General features: G+C 43.5%; 1 protein-coding gene across 4 annotated transcripts in view; it reads left to right on the top strand.

The window, feature by feature from the left end:
- The first annotated feature begins 19440 nt into the window (after nucleotides 1-19440).
- The window catches only part of LOC149322051 (protein shisa-6-like), a 404892-nt gene continuing 398546 nt past the window's right edge, over nucleotides 19441-25786 (top strand). For 3 of the 4 annotated variants that reach the window (XM_089533833.1, XM_089533825.1, XM_089533807.1), the window contains exons 1-2: nucleotides 19441-19528; nucleotides 20389-21394. In XM_089533833.1, the coding sequence (XP_089389959.1) occupies nucleotides 20724-21394 (671 nt within the window). In that variant the 5' untranslated portion in view covers nucleotides 19441-19528; nucleotides 20389-20723. Of the gene's footprint in view, nucleotides 19529-19854; nucleotides 21395-25786 lie in introns of those variants that run through there. The other variant, XM_089533817.1, reaches the window with a different exon arrangement.

Below are 25786 nucleotides of genomic sequence, written 5' to 3'. Positions count from 1 at the left end.
GGCACACTAGTTTTAATTGTTCAAATTCACTTTAGGCAACTCCTGAAACCTAGGAATCCAGTCCCAAATTTGATTCCAGGAAAAGCCCAAGCGGCAAAGTTAAAATTTCATGGGAAGTATAATACCAACCACTTCAGGCTCAGTTCCTGTTCCGTGATCTTCCAACTTACTAGGAACGCTTCTGTCTTGTCTGAATTAAGTTTCAAATTATTTGTTCTCATCCTGTCCATTACCAACAACAGGTACTGATTTAGCACCTAGGCAGCTTCCTTGGAGTTAGATGGAAAGGAGATACAGTGGGCCCTTGGTATATGCGAGGGATCCGTTCCACCCCCCCGCGTATACCAAAATCCACGTATGCTCAAGTCACATTTGTTCCCAATGCGCGCCGCCATTAGAAACAAAAGTTCCCTGGCCTCCCTCCCTCCCTTCCCTCCCTCTTACTTACCTTGAAGGCCTCCGTTCACCGCCACCACCACCACAGGAAAAGCCGGGTGGTGGCGGCGGCAGCAAAGGCCAAGCCCCGGGCTCCTCGCCACCACTGTAGAAAGGCCCGATGGCGGTGCTGGAGGCCTCTTGCCCCCAAACAGCACCACCACCGGACCTTTCCTGCGGCGGCTGCAAGGAGGCAGAGCCACTGTGACAGAGGCCTCCCAGGCCTCCAGCGCTGGCATCCGGCCCTTCCGCAATGGCAAGGAGGCCAGATGCCAGGGCTAGAGGCCTTGAAGGCCTCTGGCACTGTTGAGCTCCGCACCTCCTCTTTGCCGGATGATGGTGCGGAGCTCAACAGCACCAGAGGCCTTCAAGTCCTCGAGCGCCGGCATCCGGCCTCCTCACTGCTGCAGAAGAGTTGGATGCCGGCGCCGGAGGCCTTGCGCTGCTGTGCATCGCGCCTCCTCCACACCGTCACCTGGCGAAGAGGAGGCACAGAGCTCAGCAGCGCCAGAGGCCTTCAAGGCCTCCGGCGCCGGCACCCAGCCTCTTCAAGGCCTCCGCCGCCACGGAAGAGCCAGATACCGGTGTTGGAGGCCAAGAGGCCCCCAGCACCGACACCCGCCCCTTCCGCAGCGGTGGTGACAAGGAGGCCGGGTGATGGTGCAGGAGGCCTTGAAGGCCTCTGGCGCTGCTGCCCTCCGCGCCTCCTCTTCGCCGCCTCCGTGCTTTTCCTTTCGAGGAGGAGGCATGGAGGGCAGCAGCACCAGAGGCCTTCAAGGCCTCCTGCACCATCACCCAGTCTCCTTGTTGCCGCCGCAGCCGCGGAAGGGCCGGGTATCGGTGCTGGGGCCTCTTGGCCTCCAACACCAGTATCCGGCCCTTCCCCGGCGGTGGAGGCCATGAGGAGGCCGGATGCCGGCGCTGGAGGCCTTGAAGGCCTCCGATACGGTGGCTCTGCCTCCTCACCGCTGCCGCAGGAAAGGTCCGGTGACGGTGCTGTTTGGGGCAAAGAGGCCTCCAGCACCACCCTTCTACGGCAGCAGCGAGGAGGCTGGGGCTTGGCCTCTGCTGCCGCTGCCGCCACCCAGCTTTTCCTTCAAGGTAAGTAAGAGAGAGGGAAGGGAGGGAGGCAGGGAGGAGGCAGGGAGGAGGGAAGCGAGGGAGGGAAGCGAGGGAGGGAAAGGAGGAGAAGGAAGTTGTCCCTAATGGCGGCGCGCGTGCACGCGCGCCACCATTGGGGACAACTTCCCAATTTGCCATCCACGTATGGTCAAATCCGCAGATGGCAAATCCACCTATAAGAAGGGCCGACTGTATATAGTTTGGTGCCATCTGCATACTGTTGACATTGATCTCCAAAACTCAAGATGGCCTCCCCCAATTGTTTCATGTAGGTATTAAACAGCTTGGGAAGCAAAACTGAGCCCTGGAGTACCCCACAGGCCAGCAGGCAGTGGTAGAACAGGAGTTCCCCAGAACCATCTTCTTCCCTTCAAGAAGGTCTGGAACCATTGTAGAACAGTGCTCCCAAGTCTGGTATGGCCCAGAGAGGAATCTTAGAGGTAGACCATGGTCAGTGGTATCAAAAGCCACTGAAACTTCCAGCTTGAAAACTGGAGAAGGCTCTCTAAAGGACTGCATTTAAGATACTTGGGGTAGGGGGACAGGGTAGGGCTAAGACCAGCTGCTAAGATTCCTGAAGTTAAAGGCAAGACAGGGAAATTGGAGACACTGTTGGCAGTATTCTTGAATCTAAAAAGTGGGGAAGCCAGGAAAACCAGTGTACCCATGAAGTATTAGATACTGGCCTCGGGCAGCACTGGGCACATTTCAGCTAGGGTATGAAATGTATTTATGAATGTATTTAGGAAGCCATGCACATTTGCTCTAGTCCACAAAGGAAAAATAATGCAGAAACAATATTTGTAGATGCCTACACTGGGTCAACAGCTACATTCACAGATTAGATGCAGATAGACTTAAGGCACCTGCTATAGTTTCAATATGTTTGACAATATGGATTAATCTCTCTGGTTGCATGTGTGAGCCAAGTTGCAACTATACCTGAATTAAATTCTGTTATCATTAAACTGATCACTAAAGTATTTTCTGAAAATGGGAAAGTCCAAAGCACTGTTTGGGGGGTTGAGCTGAATTACATGAAGAAATTAGAGAGAGAGAGAGAGAGAGAGAGAGATCTTTGAATTCTAGTCCTAAACTTTCATTTGAACTTCATAAATATATATTTTAAAAAAATTATATCTGAGATCAATAATATTCTTGAAATGTTGGCAAGAAAAGTGGAAAGTCTTAGGCACAAATTGGATTTTTGAAAATATATTTCTGAAAATTGAACTAAATTAGCATTTAATCAGTTTTAGGCATGAAATTATCTTTGACACAAGCAAACTTCATTTTATATATTCTACAGGCTATTGATCCACAGCTAATTTAAGAGGATTGGCCAGTTCCATTATTTTATGCTGGGAAACATCATAGGTATCAGCAGCTCTATGTCTATTTACAGTTTACAAATATTCACATTGGTGCACTGTAAGTTAAAATCTATGATATTAGGAAATCGTGCCAATAATTTTAGGCCACAACTACAGTGTACCCACGCCTTGCATGGATGCATTTTACGTGGCTTCCAGCTTATGTGGAAGCTGCTTGGGGAGGGAAACAATAGTGTGTACACCCATGGCATGCGCGCACCACACCGCCACATGCACAAGCACCATTATTTCCTATGGGGCTCAAGCATAGACAGATTTTCCCTTATGTGGGTGGATCCAAAACGGATCCCTCAGGTAAGGAGTGGGTCCACTGTACTTATTCTCATAGCTGTCAAGGGATGCCTCGTTCCACAATACTAATCTTGTTTGTTTGTTTGTTTCTGTTATCCTGTAGGGTGACATTAGTTCTGGGAAGGCAACATCATCTATACATTCTTTCCCTAGCAATCCTGTTCAATGGACAAGTTGTATTTTGCTCATTTTCCATCCATTTTGCTTTGGCTTGTTAGTAGTGTCTTGATAGTGTAGAGGATTTTTTTTTTTGCCAGGTGTCAAATATCAAATGCCATAAGCTATCAAATACTGACAGTTCCAGCAGCATGTGCCAAGAACCAAGTAGAAGGCTTACAAGCAAGCCCACATGGCCAAATAAAATACAAAACAGTATTGCAAGTTGATTATCAGATCGCCCTTGCATGTCAACTGATAAAAATGCCAAAGACGGCAAACATATCAACAACTGAATATTCCACAATTCCTTTGAATATCAGGAAGGGAGAGGGGTTACTCAAAGCAGAGGATGTTGCTAAACAGCCCGGCAGTTACAGATTCTTGACTCATAGAGAAAGCAGTTTGGAGATACAGGCAGGCCTAGTTTACAAAATGGTTTACTCTTACAGCTCTTTCACACCCAATCACACGCTAGTTTATCATCCAGTAAGGCAAAGCAGCAGCCCAATTAAAAGCTTCCATTTCAGATTTCACTATGTTTTTCTCTTTTTTCCTTTTGATATAAAATCTGACTGACTGTAGCATTTCCAATTTCAGAATTTTGCCAAAATATTCTGATGCCCAGACTAAACAAAGTGTATTGCATTGATCTACAAAAGGGATTTTTCCTCCTTGTGCAAACTGGAATTCTTTGAAATAGCAAGGAAAATATTTCTGACAAGCGAAGGCAACCTGACAGCATTTGTGAAGTCAAAGGCTTTCATGGCCGGCATCCATAGTTTTTTGTGGGTTTTTCGGGCTATGTGGACGTCAGGATTTTCTTCCTGATGTTTCACCAGCATCTGTGGCTGGCATCTTCAGAGAATGCTTGCCTGGAAAAAGTGGGTCTATATATAATGTGTGAGCCTGGGAATGCAGGAGTGATTTGCATATGTATTGTTCTGTGCTGATGGCTGGCCTCAGCCTGGGAGGCTAATGCAAAGGAGGATTAGTGTCTGCTAATTGGTGATCATTATCTGCTGGGAAAGCCCCTGACTCTGAGTGGTTTCCCATTTGCATTTGCTGAGTCCTTATTTTGCTATTCTCAGGACTGGTAGCCAAATTTTGTTCACTTTAAGGGTTTCTTCTTTCTGGTTGAAATTATCCAGATGTTTGTGGATTTCAGTGGCTTCCCACTGACATGGTAGTGGTTGGCATGGTCCAGGATTTCAGTGTTTTCAAACAGTATTTTATGCCCAGGATGGTTTGTGGCATGTTCTGCTACTGCTGATTTTTCTGGCTGGCCTAGTCTGCAGTGTCTCTGGTGTTCCTTGATTCTTGTTTGCACACTGCGTTTGGTGGTCCCTATGTAGACTTGTCCGCAGCTGCATGGTATGGGGTAAACTCCTGCAGCTATGAGAGGGTCTCTCTGATCCTTGGCTGAGCGAAGCATTTGCTGGATTTTCTTCATTTGTAAACCATTTGCAGGTTGTGCTTCCTCACCACTTTGCCTAAGGACTCAGCAAATGCAAATGGGAAACCACTCAGAGTCATATAGACACACTTTTTCCAGGCAAAAAATCTGAAGATGCCAGCCACAGATGCTGGCGAAATGCCAGGAAGAAAATCTTCTAGAACATGGCCACATAGCCCAAAAAACCCACAAAAACTATGATAGCATTTGATTTCGACAGAAGCTGAAAGGGAGGCAGAAAGCCACAAAAAGTGAAAGTTAACAAACACTCTAGTTTGCTAGATAAGGTGGCAAACCTGCCTTTCCCCAACCTGGTATCCTCTAGATGTGGTGTTGTCTGAGAATGGTGTGGTGTCAAACAAGGCTGGTTGAGGAAAGCTGGCTTAAGCATTCATCATATGTATTCAAGGCATATCAGCTCACATAGCCTTCTGAGTGTTTTGCTTCATTCATAAGTAAACAGTGAGGACGTTTTCGACTGTATTTTAGAAACATCTCTCTCTAAAGAGAACACTTGTTGGCCTGATTTTCCTGTGCAGTGTCAGAGTTTTTAGACCTGTGAAAAGCACACCGGTGCTGCCAGCACTTCTAGCTTTTATCATTTTTTGTTGTTACAATTATTGTCTAGTGTAGGGAACCAGCACTGTGCAGCATAGTGGTTTGAGTGTTGGAACTCAACTCTGGAGACCAGGGTTTGAATCCCCTTATGAACATGGACGCCCACTGGGTGACCTCAGTCAAGTCACACTCACTCAGCCTCAGGGGAAGACAAATAGTGCCAGGAAAACCCTATGATTGATTGATTTTAGAATCACCATAACTTGGAAATTACTTGATGGCACTCAACATCATCAAATACCATGGACAATCAGCTCCCCCAGACCCAGAACCTACTCTTATTTCAGTCTGCAGAATCAGAAATACAGCAACACAGTGTTATTTTAATTTGTCTATTATGTTTATGGTGGCTATCCAGATCTATCATTTTCTGTCTTTGGCCACCTTCCCCCCTCTCTTTTCTCCTTTCCCTGTCCCAAGGTGTTTGCTGGTATAGATTTCTCCATTCACAAATTACCAATGGAAGACCAATAGGCTATTAGGTGGGTGGGAGGGGTGAGGGTTCTCTTTGTCTAAATAACATTGTGACCCTCAAAACATCTTGAATCGCTTTGTATTGAACATGCTAGTTTTTCAAATCAAAATTACAACCAGTTTTGTTTGGATGAGGCTTTAATTAACAGATTGTTGTCAAGCTGGGAGAAGGCTGCAGGAAGCCTTCTGCAGAGTTCTGCTCTGGGTCCATTAATGTTCAACTCAGTTTCATTAATGGTTTAGGTGAAAGAGCAGCAAATATGCTGAAATCTGAAGATGACTCAAGCAGGAAACAAGTGCAAGCAGAGGAAAGGGCAAAATTAAAAGCCAAATATTATGTCAATGTAAGGGCAGCACAGGGTTAGACATACTTAAAATGAAAAGAATGATTACAGAACTGCAGAGCTATTAACTCTGATAAGACTGGTGTTTTTGTCAGTTTTGTGGTAGGCAAATGAGAGCAGATTCCTGAAAAAGTGCTGTGATCTTTGTGATCCTCCTTGGATAGATTTCTCTAAAGCAAGGAAGACTGAGGGACAACAGCAACTTAGGTGTGAAGAAGGTCATGCATAAGAGTCATAGACTGAACTGGCCCAGCAGTTTCTGAGATTTTGTGTTCAGGAACCCACCTTTCAAGTTTCTGCACAGGTGGAAATATATCCACCCACACAAATCTTTCTCCTAGTGTCAGATGACAGCCAGTGCAGTATAGTAGTTTGAGCTACTATAATTCTGCATATTAGGGTTTGAGTCCTCATTTGGCCATGGAAATCCACTGGGTGACCTTGGACAAGTCACTGTCTCAGCCTCAGAGGAAGGCAAAAGCAAAATCACTCCAAACAAATCTTGCCAAGAAAACCCAATGATAAGTTTGCCTTAGGGCTGTCATAGTCAGAAATGACTTGAAGGCACACTACAATAAAACCAACAACAACAAGAGTGTGAAATTATTATGAGAAAAGAGGAGGATTTATCTTGACGAAGGTAAGAAACACAGAATCTGCATTGTATATTAATGCTGCTAATCTATGCACAGCCGGTTTTGTAGCTTTAGTTCTTTTCTCATGTGTGAGGAAATTCAGGAAAGGAATTTTATTATTTAAAATTGGGTGGAGACTAAAATAAAAATACATTTAAAGTATTTTGTGACTGATATTCCATAAGTACCCCATCTGTAAGGTGTCACTTCTGTTGAAGAATTTTAGTCACATCTCCTGTTATTTTGCTTACTAGAAACTGAGATAGGAAATAAGTACTGTAAGTATAGTATTGCATTGGTATATTATAGTATTTTGAGGAGAGTGAATGAGAGGGAAAGGATTGGTTTCTTGGAACCAATCCTTGGGATTGGATGCTTTGTTGGGATTCATCATCTATCCTGTACGATCTACCACATGGAGCAGAGTTTGGAATTATAGATCTACTTTCATGTTGATTAGATTTTAAGGTCCACAAATCAGAGACAGGTATAAAGTATGGGAGGTCAACTATCGACTGCACATCTTGAGTCAGAAACACACTCCTAAATCTGAATGATTAGATAGATATCAGGGATTCTAAAAGAAAACTCTCAAAGCTTAAATAAATTTATACCTAGTCAAAAGCAACCAGTTCATCATCATTCTTTTATAGACGGGTTACATACCGCTGAGAAGCAGCGCTCTCCCGCCGCCACCGCTTGCAGCATCCGGGAGCTGCAGCTGCCACACCGCGCGTCTCCCGGACGCTCCGAGGAAGGAGCACGGAAATCACGCTCCTTCCGGGGCTGGAGAAAAGGCGCACTATGCGCCGTGGTACAGCCTCAATATGTCACAACCGCACTGCCTCGTGTGGAGGCGGCGCAGTCGTGACATAATCATGGCGGCAGCCGTGTGGAACGGCCACCGCCATTTTGTGCACGCGGAGCACGTACTAGGGTTAGGGGGGGTGCAGAAGCACCACTTCTTCCTAACCCTAGTACACGCTTGTCACGTACTTTCTGGCAGTCTGTAACCCGCCATAGTCTCAAACCATGAGGTGAAAAGATTACTGCAAATTTACACATTATGGATTAAAAAAAAACCTTTGTTTTACTTGTTGTTGGATGTAATCCACACCACACAATTGTAGCACTTTAATAGTACTTTAATTGTGATATTTTCACCAGGTAGGATTTGCAGTTCAGTAACGTCTCTTGAATTCTCTGCCAGCTGCTCAGGAGAGTGCACTAGAGAATTTGAAGTACCATTCCTTAAACTACTGATCCCAGGATTACATAGGATGGCCCTTTGGCAGATAAAGTGGAAACCAACAGCTTTAACTGTGCACTGCTAAAAACAACAGGAAGTATGCATTCCTTGTTGATCTACTACATATCACCTTGAAATCTACCAGTAGGTGTAGATATATCACCTGCATGAACCTGGCCTAGGACCTTCACTAAAAGCTTACTGGATTGTAAGATAATGCATGAAAGTTTCATGGATACCTCTCATCAGAGGGGGGGGGGGACTTTACCTCAAAAATATCAGTCTTTTTTAACACAAGGTGGAACAGGGTATGTGTCTTCCTTGCAGTTTGTTCTATTTCTGTTTCAAACAATCCAAATTATGATGGAGTTAAACAACCCCAGTTCATGCCCTGTGCAATCTTTCATACACAAAGTGCTTTGCATTACATGTTGACAACAAAAGACTCAAATATCCATGCTGAGCAGTCACCATGAAATGTCATTGCTTCATTAGTGTCACTTTAAAAGGCATAACATTAGATTTCTGGTGCTGCTAGGAGAGCTCCATGGCCATAATCACAGGATGGTTCAATGGCCCCCAGCAACAAGTCTCTCTTTCCTTTATTCCCCTCCTGCTTGTGTGCTCAAGTACTCGCCATATTACAGTTATCTTATTAGCACAATCAGGCACCACTATTTCCAGAACTTCAACAAATGCCCTCCACGACTCACTCTACAATTCTTCCAAGGACGATGGATTATCTTTGTATGATAGGCAGTTAAAATGAACATGAAATTGGGCAGGCCTGGCAAAGGAAATGTTTTAAGCATCATTTGTATTGAAAATTTATTTTTCCTCAGCCTGTTTAAACATATATATGTATAAGATAGCTTGAAATATTTACTTTTCTAAACCGTTTTAGAAAACAACTACCCATGGATCTCAGGATAATTGACCTCCATTAAGATATCAAGAAAAGCTCAAACAAAACCCTTAGCCAGATGCAGAAGGCCACTAAATCCAGTACAAAAGGTATCACAATGATGAAGAATTTTTTTTATAAAAGCTTGAAGTACATTGCAGTAAAATAGTAATCTTAATGAAAAATCAGTGTCAAAAATATTGTCCTTTGGCAAGGAAGGCTCAAATTCTAAGCATGACTCTGTTCATTATTTATGATTTACAATGCCCTTGGCAGGTAACAGGGGGAGAAATGGGCCAAATTATTCTAATCAGGTTGTTTGCAGAGAAAGGAAGAAGCAACTCAGCATGAGATTAACTGGAAGGGAGAGTCATATTTTCTCTCAGAATGCCTAAGTTTTGCAGTCATAGGACTAAAAGACACATTCTCTCTGGGTATCACATACATGCAGAAAATCATGCTTATGTAAATAACAGCATGTTACAAAACTGCATTTCTTAGTTTTCTTACTTGGAAACTAAATCCTAATCTAAATGTTCTCAAACTGGGAGCCTCCAACTGTACTAGACTCCAATCCCTATCATCCTTCAATCAAAATGGCCAATGTCATCACATGAAAAATGTTCCAGGTAGTGAATGTTGGTCTAGTACAACCCAACTTTGTGCCAGACAGAGCAGTGTAAATAAAAAGTAGCATTATCTAAGCAGAAAATGTTTTAAAGGAAATATACAATTCTATCAGAAAAACTAAGCAACTCTAGCTGCAGGTGCGGCATGGCTGATAGAATTACCTGGAAACCATTCATAAGCCATAAGAGCTACTTTAAGGGAAAATGGGATAGAATATTTTAACAAGTCATCAAGAAAGACCTTAGAAAATGATTTTTTAAAAATCTATATTTCCATAGAAACACTTTTAGAAAGATAAGGCATCCCAAGGGCTCACAGTTTAGCATTTTGTTTGTTGACTTGTAGTTCTAAGATGAAGAAAGATCTAACCTTTTGGTGTTCCCTAAAATATGCTAAATAGCAATTCTGCATCTGAACCACATCTTGAAATGAAAAACCTGAAAACAGACCATGCATCCAGGAAACAAATATACCAAACAAAAGTACATCTTCTGTACTATACTCAGGCAGGCATCTGATGCAATATTTGACAAAGAAATTGCCAGACAAAGAAATAAAACAGCACCTTCTTTGCCCTTTTTAAAATGGCTGTGGCCATGTATGACTCTAAACCATTCTGTTGTCTTTAGAAGAACCTATAGCAGCTTGGGGATATTGTTGGGCAATTTTAGTTTCCTAAGGTTTCAGCCTTTATTAAGAAAACAAAAATATTTAAAAAATATTAAAAGCCAAGCCTGTTGGGGTCTAGCTTTAAATCAGTAGAGTCCACTACTCTAAGGAGATTATCACACTGCCCGTTTTTGTCCTTCCTTCCCGACCTAGCCATGAGCTGAAATCTTTTAAGCATGGACCAGATCATGGCATCCCATACCTGATCCTGACTTCTCCAGCTGTTTTTGAAATAATGGGACTTTCCTGTTCTTTGCAAAGTACAGGAGAAGTCCAGATTGGGTACAGAATGCCATGATCAGGTATAGAATGCCTACGATCTGGGCACGGAGGTGTGTGATACCATCCTTAAAAGGTTTCAGCCCATGTCTAGATCGGGAGGTAAGGATGAAAAAGGGCAGTGTGATAATCTAAGAACTGAGACTTACTCAAAAAACAACACAAGTGGCTTGCAGTTTAAACAAAAGTTTACTAATGGCTTTAATCTACATATACATAGAGGCTATATCCTAATATAGTTAATGAATTGCTCAGGTGAAGAAGAAATCTTTATCTCACCAACTTTCCAAAGAAAGTTGAGAGAGGAAAAAGATGGAGAAGCTGAGAGCGCAGGGGAAAATCTTTGTGTGAGAGACAACTTCCCCAAAGGGGGAGTGACCTGAATCACATGGTTGTTTGCCAGTTTTCAAAGTTATTGCCCTGTGATTCAGTAGGAGCAAATGGGATTTTTGAATGAGAGGAGACAGCAGGGTTTGCATGCAGGAAGGAGGGGAAGAGAGAATCCAAAAAAATCTTCTAACAGATACCCTCCAAAATTGACCCAAAAAATCAGCCCAAAAGACCTGGGTCAACTTATCCACAGGTCAGTGTAGGTACTGTACCTTGATTCTTATCAAAATAGGAACCATCCCCTTCTCTGAGTAGAGTGGCGAAAAGTGAGAGCCTAGTTCTGTGATGGTGAACCTATGGCATGCATACCAGAGATGGCATGTGCAGGGGAGGAAGAAGTGGTGTGCACCTGTTCCTCCTCCTTTCCAAACATTCCCAGCCTCCAGTTGCCTCTTTAGAGGCAGCTGAGGGCCAGGAACAGCAATGGGAGAGGAGGAGGAAGAGGGGTGAGCCTGTACCTCCTCCTTTCCAATCCTTCCCAGCCTCCAGTTGCCTCTTCAGAGGCACCTGAAGGCCAGGAACAGTGCTGGGAGAGGAGGAGGAATAGACATATTCCTGTTCTTCCTTATTTCCAACCCTTCCTGGCATCCAGTTGCCTCTTCAGAGGCACTTGAAGGCCGGGAATGGTGTGGGGAGAGGAGTAGGAATAAACATGAGTCTGTTCCTCTTCTCTGGAGAAGCAGCTGAAGGCCCAAGAGAGTGGAAACCCCACCCCCGGAGGGCAGAAGTCCCGTTCCCACACTGGGTAACATCTGGGCTCAGAAGATCTTTTAATTTGGGCACTCAGCTCCTCAAATATTCACCATCACTGGTCTAGTCTGTCCCAGGAGAAACTAAAAAATGTTTACTATTTCTACTGCACTGCCACTTCTGACCTTTTTGTATGCCTGGGAAGGAAAATAGCAGCATTCCTTATCATAATTTTCTTTTCCTCCATTGTTTATATCTTTATTATATGCCCTTAAGTTTTACCCTCAACTTAAACATGGGTTATATCAAAATTCATAATTTTAGCCTTCAAATATGCCCTCAACTAAAGTCACAAGATGTACAATTTAGATTTAGTTTCAAGAACAAATAAGCTATTCACTGCTAGGTGCTGCAGGTACCAGGTTACATTTTGGGATGTAAATGCAGTTCAAAGAGTATAAAGACCATCTGTAACTCAGACCTGTCCTTTACCAGTTCTTTGTAGGCAGAATGTAGATCTAAAGAGAAACAATACAACAATCCTTTATATTACTACAGTCCTCCCTCCATTCTTGCAGACGTGGAATCTGTGCCCCTTGATTATCTGTGGGGGGGGGGGGTAGAGTAGAAATGGAGCATGCACCCATACACCCCTGCGGGAACACACCTCCATTCATGCCAATAGGGCTTGAATATGCGTGGTTTTTCATGGGGGTGGGGGTCCGGAATGGATCTCCTGAAAAAAACGGAGGGAGGACAGTAATACTTGGAATTCAGTTTGGGTGGTGTACTGGGTCGGGGGGAAGGAGGCAATTGAAGCCACACTCTGAACTGTTATCTATCTAGTGGTGTTTATGCAATTGTCCACACCAGTGATATAGCAAATGCAATTTTGAATGCTGCATTCACTGCAGTTCTGACATTCAGTAAATGTTAAATATTTTCACCATAGTGTTCAGAAACTTGATGGTACCTTACTCATGCTACTGTGTAGAGGTATTCTGTGTGTGTGTGTGTGTGTGTGTGAGAGAGAGAGAGAGAGAGAGAGAGAGAAGGGTAGGGAAAAAGAAGTAACCATTATATGGGTATTGCTGAAATGAAAGCTTGAACCAAGATGAACCTGCTTACTATGGTCAACAGGAGAGGTCCCTTTGGAGACTAATCCATTTTGAAATGCTCACTTAACATGCATGCAGGAGAAAGCTTTCACCTATCTCCCTTCCCCAAAATAAAATTCTGGGGCTCCCTCCCTTTAGCATTAGGTATCCACCTTCTCCTCAGTCACAAAAAGGGCCAGGATACAGTTTTTCTTTCCTAGACTTCCAAAATTCTTTTAATGTTGCTTAAAATGTTTTACTTTATTTATTTGCTACTGTTTTTATTTGCTCTTCTTCAAATATTGTTCTTATGTGACCTTGGTTTGGCTTCTGAAGGGCATTACAGAAATATCTTAAATCAATAAATTTTCTCAGAGAAGCTGTTTCATCCTCAGTTGGTATCAGTAGGATGGAACAGTGATTGCAACTACATGTTATCTTAACAAACAAAATGTGGTTCCTACCTCACATATGTTGAGATGGGAGTCAGTTTACTGGTCAGTGTGGATAAACCTGTAGAAGAAGGGAAGTATCAGTATTAGAGATCTGCCAGGACCTACAGCTAGTCTGTTAAGTGGATCAGTATAGCAGCTGTCAATGTTTAAAGCATCCCTCTATTATATCCCAGAATTTCAATGTAATGTTCCAAGCTGTCCTTCATTATCCTTGCAAAGTCACTTACTATCATCATTTGTTTCCATTTTAAATTTGCTACCAGCATGTCTACAAGAGACGTACATGTTAGAGAGCTAAGGCCAGTCATAGACATCATTGTGCTAGATTAGTGGTTCTCAACCTTCCTAATGCTGCAACCCACAGGTTGAGAACCGCTATGCTAAATGGATCAACCAACCATATGATCTTTATAGCTTCACAGATTCACATGGAATAGATGCTAACTCCTGCCTACTTCTTGTTCCAGATACAGACCCCACTACACACAAGACCCCTCAGCATTCCATAATCTGACTTTTCATATTAAAATTATGTCCCTCATTGCATCCCACCTTTGAAAGAGAAGTGGCCTTCACAGAGAGGGCTTGGGTTCCTTATAAGATCACCTAGATTTGCAGGGGATCTTGTAGACCAGATAAATTTTCTCTAGATAATGTTCTTCCAAAAAGGCAGAGCCCACCACCTGACTCGGTCAGGAGTCAACAACTTTGGCGAGCCAGAGGAGGGAATTTGCCACCCCCATGACTCACCAAGGGCCACTATCCAATGTCTAAAAATAACAACAACAAAAATGGAAGGGGCCAGAAGTTCACTTTCAGATGGTTTTGTGCAAATTTGAGGAAGAGGTGCACCAAATTTATTGGAGAATGGCTTCTTGTGGAAGTTTCCAAGAGTGGGAAATAGCATGTTTTGCTTTGCTTTTCTTTTTTTAAAGTGAAGGATACTGGTAACTTCCTGGTGAGCCACATGTTGGAAAATGGTCTTGCAACCACATGTGGCCTATGAAATATACTTTGCTCATCCCTCTTCTATATAATTGCTTCACTGTTGAACTGCTGAATGTGGGCACATTTCATCTGACATTCAAACAAAACCTACTTGCTTGTAATTTAAACCCATGAATTATGTCCTATGCAACTCTTTGCCCTGTTCTATTTAGCAAACGTTTGGATGTGTTTGAACATGGTTGCCATGTTGCCCATTAGTTCTCTCCAGAATAAAAGTATGCAGTTCCTTTTATAGGACTTGCTTTCCATTTTGCTGATCAGCCTGAGACAAAATGGTTGTGAATGGTCACAGAGCAAGGTCATCATATTTTGGACATGTGCTTTAAAAAAGTGAACTTTCCTGTGAAAGTTTAAAGGGAGAATGGGTAAGGGGTGAATGCTTAAAAGGTAGGATCAGGGCATTGCTGTTGCATGCCAGATTCATGACTCACTCGTTTCTCCCAGCTTTCAGCCTAGACATCTTGATTTAGGAAGATTAGAGAGGTACCTGCAGATACACCAGTTTCTCTTGAGGAAGTTAACTGATTTAATGGAATTTATTAACATTCGTGGCAATACCTGCAACAGGTTGTGGTAGGGGAGGCAATGTCCTGACTCACTTTGAATTTTGCATTACACAAGGTACACTGGAAAATGTACCACATGCAGGCAGACCTTCAAAAGAATGGCATCTGATGAAACAGACTGCAGGCACATCCAAACTAATGGAAAAGTCCCAGATTTTGTTCTTGTTCCTCCTGATTTTATACTGAGTTAAAATAAACCAATCTGAATTTTTTTTTAAATTGAAGGAAGGAGAAAGAAATTTTGAGGAAGAAATTTTAAAAATATTCCATAACATTAGGACATTATATAAGAAACAAACGAAACAATAGATCAGATGGACAAATATTTTAAGAGATGTGTAATATCAAAACTGACAGAGCTGAACAGAGAAATTTCAACAGAGAAAATTACAGAAGTAATTTAAAAAGCAAAAAAATGGGAAACCATCAGGCCCAGATGGTTTACCAGCTGAGTATTATAAGAGTTTTTGTGAAGAACTTGTAACACCTCTCTAGTTAGTCATTAACGTTATTATCCAAAATAGACAAATCCCAGATAGTGTCAGAACTAACATCAACCCTCCCCATACTCAGTCCATTAGGCTTCTAAGGGTTAGCAGAAAGCTTTTATTGAAAGATCAGGAAAAGTCTGGCTAGTAAGACTTCTTTAGATAGAACTGAAAATTCAACACCCATACATCAAATAAAAACAGCTTAAAATTCCAACTCCTGCCCCTAAACTTGGTGGGCATATAGTCCTCAAAACAATATTTAAAACACACACACTTCTCAAAGCATTTATCTTTTTCTTGTGTTTTCCCTTTTCTTTCCCAGAGTATCACAGCCTGGTGGTGTAAATTCACATAGTTAACAATAACAAACCTTCAAATGCTTCAAAGCAATAAAAGATAAGCATTTCAATACATTCCTTTCCCAGGCTGGCTTCCACTCAAACAGTTAACATATTTTAAAACATTTTCAAACACATTAAAACCTACAAAAAGCATACATTTTATATCAATTCATGAATCTATATAATACCACTAAAATATCTCAGTTATATTTCTTTTATTACCTCAGTCATTAATCAAATGTATTAAACTTTACAAAACCTTAACTTATAAAACTGATTATCTTTATTTTTTTTAAAGAGGTATTGATGGTCTTGCCACTTTGATATATTGTGGCACAAGTCTCTAAAATCAACCACTCAGATGCCAACCCCCCCTAAGTACAATGTTCTCATATGCAACTTAACATAACAACAAAATGAACTTATGTATATCTATATAACTAAGCATAACAACAAAATAAACCAGTTCAAAAACATATTAGTACCACCTTACATATCTGTCCCCACTAACAACCTATATAAAGCCCTGCACCCACTGACCGCTAAGTACCCAACATACCATATAACTGAAAACCCCATTCGGCAAAACCCAGTCCCCAATCCAAATTACTTAGCATATAACATAACCCTTATAGAACATCAAACTTAATTATAACAGTCCAAGGAAAATCATGACAGAATTAACCCAATCCTGACAGATGGAGGAAAGCAAATATTGTGCTATTACCTAAGAAAGGCCGAGACATGATAATTAAAAAAGAATTACAGACTCGTCTTACTGTTAAACAAACTGTGCTGATTTTGGCAAACAGACTTAAAAATATTTAAATTATCATAATGGAATTAATGGGGCCTTAATATTTTTTAGATGTGGAAAAGGCATTCAATAACTTAAATTGGTCTTGTTTTCATTGAAGATAATGTGCAAAATGTGTTTTGGGGGGAAATTTATTGGATGAGTCCTGGCAATTTACTCTCGCCAAAAAGGAAAATTGTTAATGGGAACCTCACAGAATCTATACAAATTGAGAAAGGCACCAGAGAAAGGTGTCCTTTATCACCATTGTGGTTCATTTTGGACTTGGAAATTCTAAACAGGGAGATAAATGAAGAACAGAAAATAAGGGGAATTAAAATCAGGAAAGAAGAATTCAAGATCATGGCTTTTGCTGATGATCTCTTTATAACAATGGAAAACCACTTAGGTAGAATTAGACTACTGGAGAAAATAAAAGAATTTGGTAAATATGCTGGTTTTAAAGTAATGACAAAACAAAAATCTTAATAGAGACTATAGATTCAATAGAAAAAAAGAATTGTTTGGGACAGATGGCAGAATATCAGTCCATGTGGGAAAGGTTAGTGGGAAAATTTCAGTAATTAAAGCAAATGTCTTACTCAGATTAATGATCTTGTTTGAAACCAACCCAATTTCTTTGAAACATTATATTTACAAAATGGCAGTGAGAACTACCTAAATTCTTATGGCCAGGTAAAAAGCCAAAAGTCAAGTAGAAGCTATTAATGGATGCAAGAGAAAGAGGTGGGTTTGTGTTACCTCACCTGAAACTGTATTTCAACACCCCTTGTCTATCCTGGTTAAAGCAGTGGATTATATTGGAGAAGAAAAGAGAATTAGATCTGAAAGGTCACAAAATAAGAATGGTATGGCATAGCTATTTCTGGTATGAGAAAGCCAAAATGTATACAGAATTTACAATGGTATAAGAAAATCATTATTAAGGGTAGGGGAAAGGTATGAGAGGAGACTCAGTTCAAACATTCCAGGTTGGTATTCCCCAGAAGAAGCCTTCTGCAAATGAGAATTAAAATAAAATGGATAACATATAGAGATATTCTGGCAAAAGAATCAGGCAAATGGAGGGTTAAGGAAAAACAACAATTAGGATGGATTTAAGATGCAATGGTTACAATATTATCAATTGAGGGAGAGAGCGAAAGAGGGTAGGATTTGAGAAAGTAGTATGCATGAAATTAGTAAAATTTATAAAATGTTATTAAGATATAATATGATGGGAAACAAAAGAAATATATTATTAGCTGGACGAAACCGTGGGCCACGATATTTGTTTGAAACAGTGGGAAGATATTTGGATTAACGGTTTGAAATGTACATGTTCTTATAATTTGAAAGAAAATTTCTACAAAGTGATGTACAAATGGTACTTAACCCTGGAAAAACTGGCTAAAATTTATAAAGGTGTAAGCAATGTTTGTTGGAAGTGTAGAAAGCATACTGGTACCTTTTCTCATTTACAGTGGAATTATGAAAAAGCCAAGATATTGGTTTAGGATTATTAAACGGGTTCAGAAGATCTGGGGGTTTAATATAGCTAGAAAACCAGAATTATTCCTTATTTAGTATGGTTAATTTATTTGAAGGGGGGGGGGGGCATAGAGCATCAATACGTTGCATGGAGAGTGCTGCCAGAACTGGGTTTTGTGATACTGGAAGACTAATAATACTCTGAGGAAAAGAGGAAGGAAGGAAGGAAGGAAGGAAGGAAGGAAGGAAGGAAAAGAGGGAGGAAAACAGGAAGGAAGAAAGGAAAGAAGGGAGGGAGAAAACAAGGAAGGAAGGAGGGAGGGAGGGTGGAAAGAAGGAAGGGAGGAAGGAAAAGAGGGAGGGAGGAAGGAAGGAAGGGAGGGAGGGAGGGAGGGAGGGAGGAAAAGAGGGAGGGGAAAAAGGAGGGAGGACAGAAGGAAGGGAGGGAGGACAGAAGGAAGGGAGGAAGGAAGGAAAAGAGGGAGGGAGGGAGGGAGGGAGGATGGAAGGAAGGAAGGAAGGGAGGAAGGGAGGAAGGAAGGAAAAGAGAGAGGGTGGGAGGAAAAGAGGGAGGGAGGGAGGAAAAGAGGGAGGGAGGGAGGAAGGAAAGGAGGGAGGGAAAAAGGGAGGGAGGACAGAAGGAAGGGAGGAAGGAAGGAAGGAAAAGAGGGAGGGAGGGAAGGAGGGAGGGAGGGAGAGAGGGGAAGGAAGGAAAAGAGGGAGGGAGGAAAAGAGGGAGGGAGGACGGAAGGAAGGAAGGAAGGGAGGAAGGGAGGAAAAGAGAGAGGGAGGGAGGGAGGGAGGGAGGGAGGGAGGAAAAGAGGGAGGGAGGGAGGAAAGGAGGGAGGGAGGGAAAAAGGAAGGGAGGACGGAAGGAAGGGAGGGAGGAAGGAAGGAAAGGAGGGAGGGAAAAAGGGAGGGAGGACGGAAGGAAGGGAGGAAGGAAGGAAGGAAAAGAGGGAGGGAGGGAGGGAGGGAGAGAGGGGAAGGAAGGAAAAGAGGGAGGGAGGAAAAGAGGGAGGGAGGGGGCGGGAATCCCCTCCTGTGTGCGCCTCCCCACTCCTGTCTTTTCCTCCCGAGGGAGCGGCCCCCTGAGGTTCCCCAATGCCTCCCTTCCAGCCTCAAGGGAGGAGAAGGCGCCTGTGGGTCTGAGGGAGGAAAGGCTGAGGGGCTGAGAGCAAAGGGCTCTTCTCTTCCTCCTTCCTCTTCTCCCTCAGAGTCGACTCCGGAGCAGCCTTAGCAGCCTTAGCAGCAGCAGCCTCCCTCCCTCCCTCCCTCCCTCCCTGGGAGCGGGCTGCAGCAGGCTCTCCCTCCCTCTGCCCTGGGCTCCTCCGGACTCCTTCGCCGGGGGGCAGCGCTGGGCGGGCCTAGAGAGGCAGGCGGCGGCGGGGCTGGGGCTGGCTCCTGCCTCCCTCCCTCCCGCTCCAGCGCCAGCCCACAGACAGCGGCTCCGGCTCCGGCGGCATTGGCATCTCTGCTGCTGCGAGGAGGATGCTGCTGAGCCCCCCGAGCCCTCCGCAGTGGCCCCGCTCCTCCGCCCCGAGAGGGTGAGCGAGGGAGGAGAGGGCAGGCAGGCAGGGCAACAGGGGGACCTGGGGCAATGCGGGCAGGGAGGGCACTGGGCGCCGGCCAGGCTGCTTTGGCTGCTGCTGCTGCTCCCTCCCTCTCTCCCTCTCTCTCTTCCTCTCTCCGGGGACGGTGCCAAGGGAATTCCCTGCCCTGCCTGGGTTGGCATCCGAGGAGCCAGAGCTCTTGCTGCCCCACTCTCTGCTGAGGCTCATGCCCCGGAGGTGGCACAGCAGACAGAGAGAGACACCTGCCCACCTCCCTCTGGCCTCCTCCTCCGCTCACCTGCTTCCTCCTCCCCCTCCCTCTCTTCCTCCTTTTCCTCCTCTCCTCCTCCTCCTCTGCTTCCTCCCCTCTTCCTTTTCCCCTTCTTCATCCCCATCCCCATCCTCCTCTTCCTTTTCCTCTTCTTCATCCCCCTTTCTCCTCTTTTTCCTTCTCTTCTTGTGCTTCCTCCCTTCTTCCTGCTCTCCTCCTCCTCCTTTTCCTCTTTTTCATCCCCTCCTGTTCATTCCCTCTTCTCCTCTTCCTTCTCCTTCTCGTCCTTCTCTTAACCCCCCTCCTTCATGCTCCTCCTTTTCCTCCTCCTCTTCATCCTCTTCCTCCTTCCCCTCCTCCATCCCAGCTTTCATGGGAGGCTGCCTTCCTTGCCTCCTCCAACTTGGAGGAGACCCAGGGCAGCATCCCGTGGGTGACTGGGGCTCCTTCATCCTCCCTGGCAACTCTCAGCCCCAGTAGGCCCCCTCTGAGGGCAACAACCCCAGCAGCAGCCTCTTCTCTTCTCCCCTCCCCTCCTGGGCCAGGTAGACTCTGAGATGCTTCCTTCTCTCTCTTCTTGTAGCCCATCCTGGGAGGAGCTGTGACCAAGAGGACGGTGGCACATCCTCCTCGCACCTTTCGCCAGAGACAGCTGGGAGGCACTTCTTGCTTCTTGTCAGGATGAAGTGGCGTCTCCAGAGAAGGAGTGGACTGAACCTGGGTGGCTTCTGCTGCTGCTGCTGCTCCTAAATGGGCCTGCTGCTGTTGCCACCCCTGCTGCCCGTGAAGCCTGTGTCTCACCCGGATCACCACCCATGGCGTGGCAGAGCCGAGGTCCGTAGTTGAAGTTGGTCTGGGCAAAGCCCTGCAGGCACTGCCACCTCGTCCACCTCACGCTTCCCACTCCTTTGGGTCACCATGGGGTGGAGGCAGCTCCTGCTGCTCCTGCCACTGGCCTTGTATGCCCTGGCACTGCTGTTGACCACTCAGGCAGCTGGGCCCCCACGGACACCCAAGGGCAACCGGACCCAGGGGGCAGCTGCACCTCGGCGACCCTACAAGCCAGTCAAGGAGCAGCTGAACCAGACGCTAGCCAGCACAGCACCTTCTTCTGCCCTCGCAGGTGGTGGTGGCGGCGGCCGTGGCCGCGGTCCTGCTGGAGGTCCAGCGAGGGCATCCTCCAGTGGCAGTGCAGGCAGCTCTGTCCCAGCTTATGAGACCTGCCAGGGCTACTACGATGTGAGCGGGCAGTGGGACAAGGAGTTTGAGTGCAACAACAGCCAGAAGGATTTCCGCTACTGCTGTGGCACCTGCTACTACCGCTTTTGCTGCAACAAACGCTCCGAGAAACTCAACCAGGACAGGTGCCGTAACCAGGGCCCACGCCCCAGCACTGACCCTATGACCCCTGCCACCAGTAATAATGGGCAAGGGGATATACCCAATGGGTATGACCCAAACGAGGACAACACAAACGCTACCGTCTACATTTCGTGTGGGGCTATTGCCTTTGTCGTCATTGTGGGCATTTTTGCCAAGGTGGCCTATGACAAAGCCCGACAACCACCGCAGGAGATGAACATCCACAGGTATGGAACCCTGTCCCTCTATTTCCTTTCCCACAACTTGACCAGTGAATGTTTGCTTAGACAGGGTGAATGCTAAAAGTAAATAAGTGAATTTTTTTAAAAAATCCATCATCTTGAGGCTTGGAAGAAATCAAAACACCATAATTTCCCTCACTTTGAGTAATGAGTTGACGTTCATCTTATAAATGCAGTGATTGCTTTTCTCATTCCCTGGAAGAGTTTATTCTATTTGGATGGATGAAGGAGTTCTCTTTGAGACACTTGATCCACCTGCTGTTAAGATCTCCTATCCTTGCTCCTCCCAGCAGAAGATAAACATACACACATCACTTCATACATTTTAAAAAAGATGTCTGGGCACTGCAGAAATCCTCAAAGAGATTTTTTTACAACCCAGTAAGAATAGAAGCTAGAGAGAAAGAGAGAGAGAGAGAGAGAGAGACGGAGAGAGAGTCAGACTTGCTTTCTAGGACTTCATTTTCTTCAAAACTTCTTGCCTCTGTAGGGAGAGCTATTCCACATTGCTACAAACTGTTTTTATTCCTTCCCTTTTGTATACTTAATTTGAGATTAAAGATACCCCTTTCCTAAGGAGGACAGGACAATCAGTTGGGAAGCAAGTGTGCTTTCCCAGCTATGGAAATGATTGTGCTTTAGATATGAATTGGGGTTAATAAAACAGACACCAGAAATAGTTGTTAATTGTATATTGTAAGATATGCAATATAAAGATTTTGAAGTACTGTAATTATAATATGGGGGATGATATAAATAGTTACAGTGAAACAAACAAAAATAATAGCATGTCTATATGAACAACAAAGAGAGGGAGAAACTTGGTTATATCTGAGTTATGGAGAGTTATGAAGGAAAATCCATAGTAATCATTTATATGAATAAAGAAAGAAAAGAAAAACCCTGCTTTTCTTGAGTTGGTCATGTTGAAGGAGAGAGACAGGGAATTTTATCTGAGACTCAGCTATCTGTATCCTGCTGCAGTTGGAAAATCTCCCTCAGTTAAGTGGATAGTGTAGGTGTCTCAGTTCTCCATTAATAGTGAGAATTATTTTATAGCCTAATTATCACAGCTGAGATTGCCAGCTCTGACAAGACTGGAAGCCTGACATCACAGGCTTTCAAAATTAGACCTTTCAGTTATTTCTCCAAAATCCAAAAAGCTTTAAATGCTCTCACTGCCACCATCTTGATAATATCCTGAAATTAACAGGTGTTTAATCCTTGTCTTGAGGAGTCCTTAAAATCTTTCTATTTGCATGTCATATTCTTGACTGGCAACATCCTAACAACAAAGCAGAGAATTATATAATGCCAGCAGGCCTAAAGTAACAAAATAGCTGTCCACAGTCAACAGTGCTGACTTTTATTTTATATTTTAAATACATCACTGGGGGAAATCCCCCATTCCTCATTTCAGCACTGTAGTTTAATAGCAGTTTATGTGAAACTGCAAGAAGCAGTTTTCTGTATTGCCTCTGTTTCCTTTCAAATGAAGTATTCCGTTATCTTTCTGTCCTTCACATAAGCATCAATCATGGACATGGTTCTCCCATCTTCTGGCGTTAGTACCTCTTGGGTCCTCTTGGGTTTAGCACTAGACAAGTTGCTTCTATAATGGTCAAACTGAACAAAAGGCTCACTGAGCCTTTTCATTGAGCCTATTCCATTTTCATAACTTAGGAAACTTTTGCTATGATTTCCTGAAGGTAGTTTTGTTGCTCTTTTTGGCAACTCTTTTTTGTCTTTTTAACTCTTCCTCCAGGCTTCTCTTCTTTCCCCTTTGCCACCTGTTTAGCCTATGTCACTCCACAACCCACCTGACCCCAGCATGCTTGCGTGTTCACCCTCTGAATCCTCTGACTGGCACATCCAGCTTTTGCTGTGGTACCTCCTTTCCCTTTGCACACTGTACGCCTTGCTCCTTTTTGTTTATGTTGTCCAAGTGCCAAGTTTTGTTCCCAAGTGGGGAAAAAAACAGAAAAGAAATTTTTCACCCTGGTAACTGCAACAGTATTCATTTAATTGTGCTTCTCAGGAAGGGTGCTATTCAGACACCCCATTATGTTCTGGGGGGACTGTCTGGTTCTTTCCTCTCCATACCTGCAGCACCAAGCAGCTGTTACAAATGTTTCTTTTGGGATGTGCTAAAGCAACACTTCAATGATTAACATGACACACTGGGCTACTTCTTTTTGTTGTTAAGAGGACGGTAGAAGCAAGGGCTGCTTAGCTTCCTTGGGAGTGTTGCGTAGCAGAAATAAATCGGACACAGGAAAAGTCAGCTTTTGTGCCCTTCATTTTACCTCTCTCAGTGGCCAGTACCTTTCTCCAGTTAATGTGCATTGCTGAGGCAGGACCTCAGAACACTGCCTAATAATAATTTTTTGAATGTATGTGTCCCTCAAGCACAAACATGTAAACTAATTGGGCCACTTTTTAAGAATCGGTAACAGAAGCAATCCTAAAAGAGGAACAGCTGCCTTCACATGATTAGCCTTTATTTTTAAGTCATCAGTCAAAGACTGTGTGTGCTATTTCCCCCAAAAGACCTGATAACAGTTTATTGACTGAGAAGCAAGTGTGTTTTACTTAGCGCATGGAATACAGTGCAGCAATTCTCTCAGTATAATATCAAGAGCGGTCACAAACAGGCCTGAATTTATAGGTTCCCCCTTCCCACTGCCTTACTCCAATCTATAAGAATTAAAAACTATACCTTAATTAATTTCTTTCATTCACCTACTATTTCATATGCAATGCAAGACAGCCCACCATCCAGTGTAAGTTACGCATAGTTACATATACATATGCACACTGAATCAGAAATAACTGAAATCTTAAGCTCTGAAGATGAGGAGTGAATCTGAATTTAGAGGATTCTTTGTTCTTTGAAGCATAGATATGAATACTACAATATATTGAGTAATAGTAATGGTATCCCAGAAATGACACCATCTTAAAATAAGGGTCAAAGTTAAAATGTTATTGTACTAGCTAAAACAGAGCACTGTTTGTTACCAGGACCTGAGACTATAGACCTTTGGGGTGTAGGATAGATAGAAGGCTTGTTCTTGTTGTTTCTGTGGCTCCTGTGCCATGGCTGGGGCATTCCAGTGGATAGATCATGTCCCTCATGAATCTGAAAACCAAGCACATGCTCCTCTTTCCCACATGTTCCTGTTGCTATGTATAGTCCTGGGGTGGTGGGGGTGGTGCAGACCTCCTATCAAGGTTGTAAGGAGCCTTGTCAGCCCTGTCAAAACACCTTTTGTCATTTCTGATTCTTTCTTTTCCCTTTCCTTTTAAAAGATGAATTCAAAATAATGAAATGAATCACATATATGTAGATGAAGGGTATGAAAGAATGAATGACAGACTGAATGTTGGAAAAATGATTTCAAGTGTCTTTGAAAGAGCTGACTGACTTTTATTATTAGAACATAGTAGATGACAAAAGATTATACCTTTCAGAGATGTTTAACCTGAATTGATCAACGCTGGCACACATATTTAAATATTATGAAGCATTTTGTCTGCTATTAGGAGGCTGCACAGTCTGATGTTTACTTGTTTTAAAGACAGTTAAACAAGATTCAGCAGGGGTTCTGTGATCAGACTCCTCTCTCCCTTCCCCCAGTAGTGCCTCTTCTTGGGACTATGGCCACAGCATCTCTAGATTGTTTAGAAACTCTGCATTGCTCATATCCTCTAACTCTGTACAGGTTTATGTTCTGTACTCCAGAGTTAACCAAATGGTATAGGGTAGATGCCAGTCAAGAATATGCAGTATTACACTATATGAACTGGTTGGTTACTTGTCAAACCAAGTTGGGCAGAATTGCCAGGGCTAGGTAATAAGCTAAAAAACTGGAAGTACCTTTTCATATTTGACAATGTAATGAATAAAATACTTGCTGCAAAGAACTCAGTGCAAAGAACGTAGAACTGCTTTTGTTTAAACAAAATGCTGTTCCCTTGGATTTCAGTGGGAACAAAATCAAGCCCTAAACTGTAATGGATTTCATGTAGATTAGAATTTGGTAGAAGGGTTTGTGGTACAGTGATAAGGTTTATTTTTTTCTTTGAGGGAGCTTTAAAAGTTCAGCCTTAGGGTTCTTCAGATGGATACCAAGCCTCCCAGTTTCCTTTCACACAACTGATATCTTACCTTACCCATCTGTACACATAACATCCACCATTGTTGTGTTTATTGTAAAACTCGCATTTCACAAATAGAAAGTTCTTCTGTCATTGTCTCTGTCATAAAGATGCACTTTTCCTGTTTGATAATATGTCGAGAGTGGCATTGGCCACTCATTTAATGCCTATGTACAGGTAAGATCAGCTTATGCAGCATTTATTTCTACAAGCACA

This window comes from Sceloporus occidentalis, unplaced genomic scaffold (genome assembly GCF_023333645.1).
Source record: "Sceloporus occidentalis isolate IW3139 unplaced genomic scaffold, rSceOcc1.0.p SCAF_1, whole genome shotgun sequence".
In the NCBI taxonomy this organism is placed as follows: domain Eukaryota; kingdom Metazoa; phylum Chordata; class Lepidosauria; order Squamata; family Phrynosomatidae; genus Sceloporus; species Sceloporus occidentalis.
The sequence above is the reverse complement of the archived record's forward strand: the minus strand, read 5'-3'. Positions and strand labels throughout refer to the sequence as shown.